Source organism: Leptinotarsa decemlineata, unplaced genomic scaffold, assembly GCF_025532065.1.
Source record: "Leptinotarsa decemlineata unplaced genomic scaffold, Ldec_3_MD MMD2_tig00002159_RagTag_RagTag, whole genome shotgun sequence".
Lineage (NCBI taxonomy): Eukaryota > Metazoa > Arthropoda > Insecta > Coleoptera > Chrysomelidae > Leptinotarsa > Leptinotarsa decemlineata.
In genome coordinates, this window is record NW_027412574.1 from 2,043,226 (window position 1) to 2,057,932 (window position 14,707).

The following is a 14,707-nucleotide window of genomic DNA, read 5'->3' on the forward strand; positions in this document are numbered from 1 at the left end:
TTGAAGTTGAAATATCTTTTCAAATATCGAAAACACAGTTCGATATTTTTAAATAATATCTGTAAATTGGCTTTTCTTGTTAAGCTTGGTGAAAACTATCACTGCGGAGGAAGACAGAGCCCTCGCATTTTTTGAACTCAGTTGAAACTGTACTCTGAATAATGACATGGATTCCTTATCCCTCTACCAGGCAATATTTAAATGTTAAATTGTAGTTGACAGATATTCACTGAACAGAAAAATTGGGCTCTGAAGCTGTGCCCGGCATGGCAGTTTGATAACAATTGACAAAATATTTTTTGATAAATTAGCAATGAAATATGGTTGTCAAAAAGATTTCCCATTTTTTATCTAAATCGTGAAATAATTTTTTTTGATTAAAAGTGTTTGACTATGTTCCTTGGTGAATGTTACAAGTTCGGACTTATATTGTCTAAAATGTTGTTGTTTCAAAATCTATGGAAGAAAATAAGAAATGAATTGAACGTTCAAATCATTGAAAATGATTTAAAGAAGAATAATAATAATCGGTTCAGAAGTTAGTTAAAACAAAAGTAATATCGAAGAAATGAAAAAATTAACCAATACTGATAAAAAAAATTGTTAAAACACTGGAAAAAAATACTATAACACTAAAAAAAAAATTATTGTGACCTGAAATGAGAAAGAACTGTTAATGGTTGAATAATAAGTGGAATGTTAATGTCAATAAAAAGTGAAATAAAAGATGTATGATGGAAAAATTCCAAAAAAATTAATAAAAAGCTTCTGAACCAAGTTACTTCACTTCACTGTCAATTATTGTTAGTATCTACAGTCCATTTCAAAGAATGGAAGTCCTAACTTGTAATAATAACACTATTGTCAATACGGGGGTAAGTATATCTTTATTTAGTTAAAGATGAAAAAAAGGAAGGACACTATAAATTATGTTTTTACATTTTTTTATAATTTTTTGTAACTAAAGTATCATTATACCGGTATTTAGATAAAAAATGACATGAGTATAAATTATGTTTATTAATTTTTTCAAAAAAAAATTGTTTGTGATCATTACACAAATAACAGTCCTAACTCGGTATGTTCTGATATGAAATTTTAATAAATCCAGCCAAAAAAAAAATCTGTGCTAAATGGCAATTGAATAAAACAAAATGAGCTTTGTGAGTAAATTTTTGTATTACTCGTTATTACATTTTCAAATTATGAACGAAAAACGTGTGAATACGTGTGTTACCTTTGACCTTTTCATCAACCCTGAAGGGGCATAACCCTGTGACAGGGCCCCTCTTATATCATCCCTGTAACATATACTAACAAAACCAAAAATGAACAAACATTTCTGATCTGACCTTTTCGTCTTGAATTTATCTATATGTGATATGTTACTCAAAAATATTAATTTGATCCTAAACAAATAAAGAAGAAGAGTTCTTATGAGTAATATATTGATTCGACTCCAAATACTTATTTATATTTAAAAATGATAAACTCGTGAAAGGTATGCAAATAATCCCATGATTTTATTTTGGATACAATATTTGATTTACTTGATGAGTCACCTCGATTGATGAGATTACGACGACGAAGAGTAATGTAACCAACTCTACCTAGATCTGAAAGTTAATTCCTTATTGTAATCTGCTTCTTGTTCCTCATGAATAATACCAGAAATATTTGTGAAAAATGATGATGAACTAACAATAATGATGTGGCCTAAAGACATTCTCTAAGTTCATCAACAAGCCATACACTTGATCTGGTTTTATGAATCTTTGGAACAAACACTATGTTGAGAAGAAGTTAGGAAATTCGAAGCTTATTGTACCAAGATACACTAAAGTTTTGGATGGATTTTCAAAAACACAAAAGTGTAGCTTTCAAAACTGCTTGTTCACTAAAACAAGATGGATAACTCTAAAAAAACCCTGATGTAAACTGAAAATTTAGGGATATATGTAATAAGCTGTGAGAGTGACAAAAAGTATATTGGTCAGATCAAACGAGTTACTAGAACTCGTTTCAAAGACATTACTCATATCCAACTTCAAAGTTTTAAATATTATAATTAGTAGTTTGCATATATACAGAAGTGGAATTAATTTGAGTACTTTAAAGCAGAACACAATTAATTAATCAGTTAACCACTTAATCGTTACAACTTAGTAGATGTTTACATCTAAGAACATTTTTGATTTCGAGTTTGGCATTGGATTTTTAAAAACTACCAGAGAAAAACTGTAAAATATATAGTCTTAAATCTTGTAAACGATTGTAAAAATGAAGCTCAGACCATGTATTTTTTTTATAAATATATTCATAATACTACTCAATATTCACTTCTTCTTTTCCATTTTCGGTATTATTGAATTGTTTTTGATCCACGTAGATACTACGAACGATACCTATAAGGAGCAAGTAAATCATTCGTGACTATATAAAAAAACCATAGAATATCCCATTCAGTTGAAACTTCGAAAATTGGTGATGAAGTTATATTTTTATTGGAGGTTTCAAAAGATAACGAAAGGAATGATGTGTACTGTTTGATTGATGTTGTTTTCAAAGTTCTATTTGTAATTATATATTCATATGCCATTCAGTTCAGAAAAAACAATACAGGGTGTAACATAAGTACATTCAAATATTCAAATGACGTGTTCCTGGGACAATTGTAAGAAAAAATAAACTTGTATCCGAAAATGCTTCGTTTCGGAGATACAACCTATATTTAAGAAACGAAGCATATCCGGACACAAGTTTATATAGGAATACGTCACTTGACTATTTTGACATACTTATGTTACACCCTGTATATCAATACCTGGAAACCACTCAAAATCACACGATTAAAGCAAATCACTAGTTACGAACCATTCCCATGCAAGTGGTTGTTGATATTAGTAGACAAGTATAGAAAATTCTCATTCAGAATATGACTAGGAAAGAAATTGGCACTCAGTTGAATATGAAGAGTCCAAATGGGAGAATCAATCAATCGATAGATTTATTCAGTCAGTCTTTCAAATGCATCACTGGAATCAATAAAGTCGCCCAGGAACGCCAATTAATTTTTTTTGTTTCATAATTTCATAATTTGTATTACTTTCTTCTTTGATTAAACAACATAATACTTGAAAAAAATAATTTAGAATTCACAAGTGACAAATGATTTGACGAATAAATTGAAATTCACTAAAAAATTCTTGAATGTAATAAAATACAAATATAATGAAATAAACATGTATAATAAAAAAACAATTACATACTAATACAAATTTTGTATTAGTTGAGATGGAGATCAATTATATATTAATACGCTAATAGAAGTAACAAAATGCAAGTTTATAGAAAGTTCTATAAAATATATACAGCTATAGGTAGATGCCGTAGATGGTAATATAGCACTCTTAGGGTCATGTTATGTCTATGGATATAGGCCGCATATGCTGGACATGCTGATAGCAAGTGCATTAGGGTCAGGAACCTCTATACCCATCACGCGACTGCGGTAGACTGAGGTGTTGAAGACCATCCTGGCAAGTCACGATGAACCCCTCAGTTTCCGATTTCAGGCCACACGACCTGAGGAAAGCGAAAGTCAGGCGCTTTGATAAGCCAAGGTCTCCAATTTTATTTAAGAAGACCTCATGCATTAGCTTATTCTTGTATTTCCGCAGAAGTGAGGTGTACTCTGCGGCTTTCATATGAGCTTTTTGCTGAACGGGTTCCAACTCGGTGACAAGAGTTGCAGTAATCTCGTTCAGTGTCGAAAACTAAATCGAGTTCATCAGCTGCTCGGGCAGCTGCCCTTTAGAGAAATGCTCCAATTCCTGCTTTCTCATGATCACGGACAATGCAGAGAAGAGGATCCGAACTTCTGACGACTTCACATGCTTTATCCAGTATAATTCTGTCATGTAGACACTCCAAACTCAAAAGTCCTCGACCTTCCTGTTATCGGGGGAAGTACAACCGTGGAACGGACGATTTGGGATGCAAACTCCTATAGAGATGCATAATTTTTCGGGTCTTTACGTCGAGTTGATACAGCTCCTTTCGAGTCAACTTCACTACTTCAACCGAGTAGATTGGAACGGCAAGCATATTTGTTGCAGCAACTTTGTTTTTCTCCGACAGTTCCGATGACCGGATCTATCAAAGTTTGTGCTGATACTTGCCGCGGAGAGAGTTTTTCACTCACCTCTTGTGTAGGGTGCTTCCATCTACGAGCTGCACATCCTCTCTGTAGTCCCCGCATCGTCCTCTTGTCCTCTTTGAGATGGACCATTGCACATTTGTCTATCCCGAGTTTCATACCAATAGCATGTGTGTACTCTTCCATCACCCTCAAGGACTGATTGAGATCCTTCTCTCCAGAGGCATAAGGTTCAAGATCATCCATATAAAATAGATGGGTGACCTTATGCCTCCGGTTTCCGGGGGTTATACCCTGGAGTATTTCTGAGATCAACGGATAATGGCAATAGTGAGATGCAGAAGAGAAGGGGACTGAGGGAATTACCCTGAAACACAGCCCTTCTGAAAGTGACCCACCCTGTTTGGACTCTGGCTTGACCAGATGTTATGGTGAAGCGAGTTCGCCAGAGTGGTATCAGTTGTTCAATGCATCTCACTATTTTTTCGGGTACCGCAAGGTATCTGAGCAAATGCAAGATGAGTTTATGCGATATTGTATCAAATGCCTTACGGTAATCGATCCAGGCCATAGAGAGGTTACGCTTATATTGTATCGAGTCTAGCGTTACACATCTATCGATGAGCAGGTTCTCTTTACATCCACCGACTCCTCTCTTCGTCCCTCTCTGCTCATATATCGGTTTGAACACTCGGTCAACTGCGGTGAGTATCGGTCTGTAATTTTTAGGAATCGACAAATTTCCGCTTTTGGGGATGAGAACGGTTCACCCCTCGACAAACCAATCCGGAATCGGCTGCTCTCCGTCCAGCCATGAGTTGAAAACTCTGGCCAGATGGCGGTGAGCACTTGTTAGTTTTCTCCAACAAGTGTTCAGCCCATCTGGGCCTGGAGCAGCAAAGTTCTTTTTATTATTATTATTATTATTATGTATTAATATTTCTTGATATCATATCATCATCATATAATTCAACTTTCATTTATTAAATCGCATATTTAGTAGTCAATATAATAAAATACAAAGTGATTGTTGCGATCATGGGTTTCACTAATATCTATAAACATGATCTTACACAAACCAAGACCAACAACTGAATGCAAATAAGATGAGTTATAGGGGAGTGATATTATTATTGTTGCGTTTTTTCTACAGATGAAGTATTTGTGGTACTAACATACGAAAATAATAAAGTAATAAAAATTGTAGTGAATATTAGTAAGTAATGTATCATAAATATTAAAATGTATGTACAGGGTGTCCCAAATTCGAGGGTGATCATTGGGATTTCGGAAACCATTAGAGCAACAGGATCGGTTAGAATACGGCAAAGTTGCGTAATATAATGTAATGTAATGTTTTGAAATTTTGAAAATTCCGAATACTTCATGATATCTTGAAAAAACCGAAAGTGCGCGATTTCGTTTTTATATTTTTCTCACGTTATTTGAAGCGCTATTAAAAAACAAGAAGCACTTTCTCGCAGCAACTTTTTTCTTTCTACAACATGCAGTGCCCAGATTTTGAATCCGACGTTTCGTACTACAGAAACCATCATCAGATTTGTTTTTTACATGGACCGATATAATGGAATACCCTCTATTCGATGGAGCTTTGAATATGGTTTTTGGTCAAAAATAACAATTCAATTTTATTTTATTTTTATCCAAACAGTAAGCCGTTTTCAAGTTTAGAAATGCGAGATATATAACCAATTTATGATGGATCGAATCTGAATTCCCGAATTTGTAGTGAGCGATGCTTTCAACAATATCTCGCAACAGTTGCAGCGGCATGAAAATTACTTTGCCAAGATTAGGGTTTATTGCGGCTCAAACTTATTCACACTCGACCAAATAGACCTAGCTTCTTAACGAAGCCGATTAGTTTGTATGGTGAGTGGTCTTTCAGGTCAGATGGTAAGAGTACGGCTCTGCCGAACTCTAAAAACCTGATTTGGCCCCCAAACTTGCTAAACTTGATAAGAATTTGTTGGAATTTGGAAGTTTTGACAAACCCAAGAAAAAGTATGGCCGGCGACCAAATGCCGAGGAAGAACAAAATTTTTTAATTCTGCAAGTTTTGAAATTTACAATGAATTAATTTCACTATTGACAATATTTTTTTAATTTGAGGTGAATTACTCACCTCAAGTATCAACTAGGGATTTTGAAAATGAAATGCAACTGCCTAGAATGGCGTACATTAAATAAGAAAAATTACCTAGCGTATAAAAATTACTTAAGTCAAAAACTAACACCGGATGATGATATCAAACGACTGGAATTTTGTCACTGGCTCTCTAATGAAACTAATGAAGATACTTAAAGTGATATGGACTAATGAATGCAGTTTTTCTACCAATGGTATCTTCAATAGGTACACTGAGAACTATTGGGCGGTAGAATATCAAAGGGAACGTGCAGAAGTCAGGCCACACGGTCGAACTTCTTTTAATGTGTGAGTAGGACTGTGATACAGCAAAAACGTTGGCCCTGTAATATACGCCGAAAGTTGTAACTTTTGATATATGGCTTTGGTATTAAACAACATACTAGATGAATTCGAAGATAATCCTATCATTATTATAAGGCAGTTATGGTGGTAACAAGATGGCACTCCTCCCCATAATGGACGATTGGTCACAATTAGTGAATGAAATGTTCCCAAATAAATGGATTGGAAAACAGGGACCGGTACAATGGCGAGCTAAAAGTCCAGACCTAAACCCTCTGGATTATTTTATATGGGGTTACTTAAAAAATAGTTTATACCCCGAGATACCACATGATATCAACTATTTAGAGCTTAATTTATTTAGAGAAATTCTATATTAAAATCTGTTTTTTTCGTTGATCAGCTGTCGCCCCCATACGAACGACAACTCTCAGAAGTTGAGAAACTTGTGCGAGCTAAGGACTAACAAGGTCTTACCTTTTAACATGTGATTCCTAACACGGTCGGCTTAGTGCAAAATGCATCGAAACAGAAAGTTTACAGTTTGTACATCTTTCACAAATAAGTGTTGATAATTCGTTATTACAGTGTAAAGTTCCTATTTGTGTTTTGATTACTCATTTAGTGCGAGTTTGTTTATTGTTTCTTCAGTGAATATTTATTATAACGAAATATTAAATGATTTAACATAGTTGTTGTTTTGAAATGTTAATAAAACTAGAAATCTTATAGGACATGCTCTTTTGGAAGTGGAAAAAAATTAGTGTGAAATGACGCTATAATTAGAAATATTATTTTGTTCCATAGCCGCCTTTCATTTCAGTCTGTTACCAGGTGAATGTTGCTTTGGCATGATCAATCGTTATTTTTGACCAAACCCCTTTTTCAAATAATGGGTTGTGACATTTCATTGAATTCGTTTTGAAAAGCTCTATCCAGGTCATTTTATTATATCGGTCCATATTAGGTCCGTGTTAGGAACCACACGTTAAAAGGTAAGACCTCGTTAGTCCTTAGCTTGCACAAGTTTCAATTTTTGAGAGTTGTCGTTCGTAGGGGGGAGACTGCTGGTTAACGCAAAAACAGATTTTAAACAGATTTCGAACAGAACAGATATAAAAATAAGGCTGATGATGGTTCCTTATTAATAATAATATATTATTATATATTTTCCGATATCCCAACAGCATGTTCTTACGGTTTGATTAAAAATTCGAACTCTAGGGAAGAATATCGACTGTGAGTGTCAAATGTAATTATTTGACATAATTTTGTAATTCGGAAAACAAAAAATTATGTATTCCCTAATTTCATTTCACTGAAATCTGTTTACTTACTAGTACAATAGAAATCCGTCTTCGTTTCCGCCTCACTTTGAAAGTGTTTTCTTTCATCTTGCGAAATTCGATTAATGTTACCTCACCATTTTCACGTTTCTTTATGATTTTTCGCAGAAAACTATACATTGCAATTTATTGTAAACGATGAAATACATCACCCACACTATTCGAGAAAAAATCATATGATAAGGTTGCGCGCGTTTAGTGGGAATAATTAACTTTTTTGTATAACTGATAAGAAAATGCCATTTTCAGGGTCAAATTCGAAACAATAACATCAATTAGCGCATAGAGCCACGCAATAATCTTAGATTCTCGAGGGAACAGTTGAATATAACCTGTCTAGCTACTGACTACCAATGATAAAATAGTCAATAATAACCCTTACACTTGTTTCAGAAACAAGTGAATGTGGGAATTCTTGTAGATGTAACATCCGTTAAAAACACTTTTCCCTCGCCAAAAAAAAAATCTTTCTCTCAATGCATGTTTCGCTGCCAATGTTAGCATCATCAGATGACTGAAACCACCCTTACAAGCTATGTTAATGTTTCTACATGCATCTATGGAAATAATTATCTTGCAAACTGGTCAATTCCTACTATTTTGTTATTTTCCTGTTGTCAGGGTCAATTATATAATTCCTATTATTTTCTTATTGTCATTTCACTTGTAAGGAATAGTTTCAGTCATCTCAGGTAAATATTAGGTATCAGTCAGGTAGTAAATTACAATAGAACAATAACAAATTACTAGAAATCAATTAATTGACCCTCATTAAACATGGTAATAATTCTTGCATATAAACACATTAAAAAAGCTTGTAAGGAATATTACTGGAGTTTAATCCAACGTCAAACCATTATTTCTAACACCTCGACACGTGTTTCAATCAGCAAGTGATCATCTTCAAAAGGAAGATTAAACTGTTTAACCATTCTCGACACGTGTTTCAATTACCAAGTGATAATCTTCAAGAGGAATATTAGGCACTTTAATCTTCCTCTTGAAGATGACCACTTGGTGATTGAAACACGTGTCAAGATGTTAAAAATAACGGTTTGGTGTTGGATTAAACTCCAGTAATATTCGTTACTACACCGAAGGTTCCAAACAGTGCATCACAAAAAGCTTGTAACAATAGTTTCAGTCATATCAAGACAATGCTAAGTTGGTTAGCGAGAGACAGCATTTTTGTTGAATTTCATTAGTTCGGACTTCCATAGTCTAATATTATATAAAATGATTTGAAATCCCTGAAATAACTGAAAAGAAGAATAAAAAACTTAAAGAGGAATCAATTTGTTCCATTTTTACTTGTATTTTACTTCACTAATTTTCATTTCAGTTTTTTTGCTTAATATAATTGTTATTTCAGCTATTCATTTTTATTCATCTTCTTTAATTTTTTAATTCTTCTTTTCAGTTATTTCAGGGATTTCAAATCATTTTATATAATATTAGACAATGGAAGTCCGAACTAATGAAATTCATCATGAAACATTGTCAATCACCTTCAAACAAAGCATTTTTGTTCTGGTGAGGGAGACGTATTTTCAATAGATTTGTTTTACGCCAGAGGTTCCTAATTCCGCTTATGTAGATTAACATGTAACAAGTTGACATTCTAAACTCATGTGTAATCACTAGAGATGACAAGGATATCCGGTAACTATCCGGTTTTCGTTAGCCTGAAAACTATCCGGCTGAATACCTATCCTGCCAAATACATTAATTAAAAAAATATATTTTTAGATAAATAATTGATTTATTTAATTAGTATCACTTGAGAAATACAATCACCAATCACACAATACCTCTAAGATTTAGAAAATGAAGTACTCATACTGCAATAAAAGCAAATTATGGTGAATGAATACTAATTTCTCTGCAAGCGGATTCGCTCGTCATAAGGCCAGCTTCAGAATAAAATATTTCGTTATACACACTGCAGATGCACTGCAATCAATACAATAAGTCAATGAATGAAAAAATTGTTAACTTCACAACGAAAATATCCGAATTGGACCACCCTATCATTTGCGCGCCGTCTACGCAAGAGTGCTTCTTGCAATGGACGAAATGGTAATGTTCCGCCGGATATTCGGCGACGTTTTATCTCTAAATAATCACATACCTGAATGATCATAGCTAGCAGTGATCCAATTAGGATTTAATGTGAATGGTTTTGTAAAAATTCCAGAGATATTCTGTAGGTTAGGCTAGGTCGAAAACAACAGTTTCCATTCGACTCTGCCCTGCAACCCGCGAAGGTTTATTTTTAAACTCGACTAAATAAGTCTAGTTTCTTAACAAAGGCGTTTAGTTTACTTGGTGAATGTTATTTCAGGTTCGATAACAAGACTGAAACTCTGCCAATCACCTCTGCAAACATGATTTGGTACGTGACAAGACAGGCACATGGTCTGCTGTTTCATCTTCCAAACAGAGGCGGCCTTCACTACTTTATGACAGTTCAAGTCTCTTCATACGATGATTCAGATGACCTTATGTAAGTTAGCCCCTTAGACCATAGGTCATCCTCGCTGTAGTCTGACCATTGTTTGGTGATATAGTTCAAAGGATGCATTAATTCCTTCGAATGGTGAATATTGCTAGAATTATAAAACCCTTCTTGCGGTTCAAAATATTCAATCAAGTACTGGTCTGATGAAACTGGTTGCAGTGCCCTTCCTTGCAAGAGAGTCGGCAGCTTCATAACCTTCCAGGATAGTGTATCCATGAATCCACACCGAAAACAATTTGTAAAATCTTATCGAGTAGTATTTTTTGGCAATTCACTACCAACTTGTATGCTGCTCGGTGAGTGCCAAGTGCTTTCAAATTTGAGAATATTTTTATTGATTGTGATGTGTGAGGTTGGATTCTGCCATCTCTTCACACATAAATAAGTCAATGGCATAGATTTCTGCCAGAATAACGGTCGCATTCTCAGGTATGTTGATATCTCTGTCTTGGACCTGCTACTGTGTACGCGAATGTGAAGGTGTTTTTGATCTTGCCGTGACACAACATCTATATGCTCTTAGTATTTCCTCTTAGCGCAGGATTCAGTTCTCTATAAATGGGATTAGGACTGTATAAAGCAGGCTGTAGTTACTGTTGGTGACATGAAGTCGGAGGAGGGTCTAGGATTTCCATGGCCGTTAAAGGTGTGGTGCTGATGGCACCGGAGATAGCCAGGCAAGCCTGTATCTGAACACTAGAACGCTTCACCGGCCGCCAGACAATTGCTTCGTATGTGATCATTGGTCTGACAATCATCATATATATTCAATGGATTTGTTTAGGCCCTTGGCCCCAGACCTTCCACGGATGCTTCCATGTGTTCTTTTCCCAAGTCAGCATTCCAAATGAGATTTTTTATCGAAGATAAAACCTAGATTTCACTTCCTCCTTCACCATTGAAAAAACCTGGAGTGGATTCATCAGGATTTTCCTTCAGGCTAAGGGGATTGTCACAGTTTTGCTGGTGTGTATAGCCTCTTTGGAGGCTACCTTTCCGACACTTACTGGCTGGAAATATTATGAATGAAATAATCAATGAAAAATTTCAATGATGGGCGGCTAAATAGCAAATTTTTCCAGTTTTCGAAGTACCATCGATTTTCAACTTTTAAAAAGATATTAATGTTTCAATTTTTTTTTAAACTTTTTCTAGAATAATGGTAGTTGATTCTAATGAAACTGTTTTCATATTCACATTTTGTAAATATTGCATAAATAAAAAAAATCATTTTCCTACATAATTTGACCAATGAAATACTCAACTTTTTTCGTTTTTCTAATCAATTAGTCGATTAGGTTAGGTCCACATGGCCGTACAGAAAAGGTAGGTATATTTCAATTTCAAAAAACCTCAGAACACTTGAAAAAAATTTCTGATATGTTGAAAAACATTTCAAATTGAGTTTGTTTGATTTTGGATTTCTTCATTAAATTCAAAACATAAACTGTAGGCACATTTGGAAAAACGTCAAAAATCGTCAAAAAAGTTCGGAAAATTAGATATGCGAACTTCGTATCTCTTTCGACGTTTAACTTTCTAACGTGAAATTCCTAGGGCTGATCAGTTGACTTACAATGAACACGGAGCTAGGCATATCAAACACTTTCTTATAATGTATTATCATCAGTTCGGATCTGCAAGCAATTTTGATTCTTTAAGTGAAACAATCAACCGACAATCGACCAAATAATGGTAACATTCTCTTATTATATATTTGTTCTTATAACGCAACTTGTTTTCTAACAGTTACAAGTTATAAGGAATGAACATATGATTAGAAACCTTTATTCAATTCAATTAAAGGTCGATCCACACTCCTCCGTGACATATGACGTAATGTAACATACCGTAATCTTTATTGCAAAAAAATATTGGGATATCGGAAGTCTATTTCATAAAGATGGAAAGAGGGCGCGTCTTCAGAAATGTCTGACGCAGTGATGTGAACTCCGGAACATCACTGCGTTGAACATGTCTAAACACGCGCGTCGTTTTACTTCTGTTATTACATAAGTTGCGTTCTGTTGGCACTAACTCGATTCAATTCCAGTGAAAAGTTCATCGCCATCTCTTCTCGAAGTATTTTGATTGAGCAGAGAGCGAATACGTTGGGGTGGGAATGATAGATCTGGAATAAGATGAGTGCGAACAAAACACACCTATGGACTTTCCTTTTATCGACATTTGTTTGCACTGAATGTATACAATGTATGTGTAGATCGACTTTAAGAATACCTTTTTAATTCATTCATAACACCCATACACACAAGCACAAATAACCAAATAGTTAATCATTCAAATTTAGTGTTTTAAAGCACACTTCATCCAGACTCAGAATATTAGTATCAAAATCTATACTAATGGTAATAATTTGAACTTGCCGAAAAAACCCAGTGTTAGAACCACATGCAAAACTACAAGGGTAGGTGCAAAATAACTAGCGCCATGCTGAATGAAACCTAGAGGAAGGGAGAGAAAAAAGTCCAGCCGCCATTTAGGGGCCGCCTACCTCTATTATCAGGGGCTCTACCAACTTATTGTCCGTTATCCTAGTCACTACAGTTTCTGTAAAGGTGCTCTTGGTGATGGTTTCAGTTACTCTGCCCGGACCTGTCGGTGAGGGGGGGAGTTCGATAGGATCGGGCTTCTTAATAGTAACGGTAGTAACCGAATTCGCGACACTTTCATTTTTATCAGAGGTGTTAGTGGAGGAATGGGGGCGCTTTGGAGGAGAGGTGGTGGTAGCAGTTTGCTGAGATGCAGTTTTTTTCAGGAAATGGGGAGGGATCATCGCCTGGAACTCTTCGTTGGTGATTGGCCTCGCTAGTACCTGTGCGTCGTCATCCAGTGATGAATTGGATGATGCTTTTGTATGGTTGTTTTGCTCATAGTCTGACATATTGGGTTGGTTACTGGTCGGTGGCATCATGTTAGTGGCCTGGGCAGGATTCAGTGTCGGTTCACCCGCGATTGAATTCAAACGTCGGGGGGCTGGCTTAGGTACATCCTTCAGAGAACCCTGGTCGATGATGCCGTTAGTTTTTGGAGTATCCTGTAGACTTTGTTGAATTTCGGATTTGACTGGTTCAGATGATTCTGATACCTGAAATAAATTAAACATTGTTTATTTCCTAATATTTGAAAAGAGTAGTAAAAAATAATTAAGTCATCTTCCGTAATCCCTAAAAGTTGTGCGTAATTACCATAAATGAAGAAAGAGGGTTCAAGGTGTTATGGTAAGAAAATCACATGATGCGATTGATCTCTGATTCCACTATTGTTAAACGAAAAAAATACTGTAAATTATGCACAATGTAATCATTACCAGGCTCAGGTTATTTTTATTGTAGTTTGAGTAGGTTGATGGTTGCTGCTGAAATATATACGTGCATTTATCAACGCTCAAGCAATAAGGTGAATGAGAATTACTTACAGACGCTCGGATTTATCACCATATCAATCTCGCAAGGATTGCACTTCTTACGAATAACTGTTATTATTCGTTAAGTACAAACTTACTGGAAGAATGTGCAATTAGAAAATAAAAATAAAAAGCATCTTCGTGTATGGATTCAAGAGCGGTTCTCAAAATGACAAACATTGTCGTCGACCTCTCGAATATTGTTATTCCAATAACAGAACATCGAGAAACACTAATAGCTCATGGCGGCGATTAGAGTCAACGACATCTCCGTTTACGAAGACACCATCGACTAGACTTACGAATATCAGAGATGAACGAGACTCCCCAAGGTAATCCTTCGCAGAGTCATGCTTTCACATCGACCACCGAACAAGATTGGTCCTCGGTCTTTCTCTGTAGTTTCCACTGCAAGATAGCGCTGTTTTGACCCGCTGTGTGTTTCATCAGTGGTACTAGGCTTGTCCTTAAAGGACAAGCTTGAGTAAGTAGAGGAAAGGCCTTGGGAAGATGGCATCGCCTCTACTTACTCAGACTTGTTAAGAACACTCAAGGGTCCGTTTCATAGGTTCGGTTTCAACTACAATTGGAGTTTTAACTATGGAATAGTCGCATTTGATTTTAGTGGCGTTCTCAAACAACCGCATCTCTTGTCATAAAAAGATGATCTAACACCATAGCTAGTCTATCTAATGTATACATCAAGATGCCACAGAATAATGAAGTATTGAAAACAGCTTTCAGCTTTCCGAATGTGATAGGTTCTATATACTGTACTCATATGAGGATCCAGTCTCCAGGT

At 35.4% G+C, this 14,707-nt stretch overlaps 1 protein-coding gene across 9 annotated transcripts in view; it reads right to left on the reverse strand.

The window, feature by feature from the left end:
* The window catches only part of scrib (scribble planar cell polarity protein), a 313,705-nt gene that overhangs the window by 40,879 nt on the left and 258,119 nt on the right, over positions 1-14,707 (reverse strand). For 8 of the 9 annotated variants that reach the window (XR_012465828.1, XM_074177044.1, XM_074177046.1 and 5 more), the window contains one exon: positions 12,994-13,587. Coding sequence is in view for 8 of the 9 variants with exons in the window: in XM_074177044.1 (XP_074033145.1) it covers positions 12,994-13,587 (594 nt within the window). In the remaining variant the exon portion in view is untranslated. The remainder of the gene's footprint in view (positions 1-12,993; positions 13,588-14,707) is intronic. The other variant, XM_074177048.1, reaches the window with a different exon arrangement.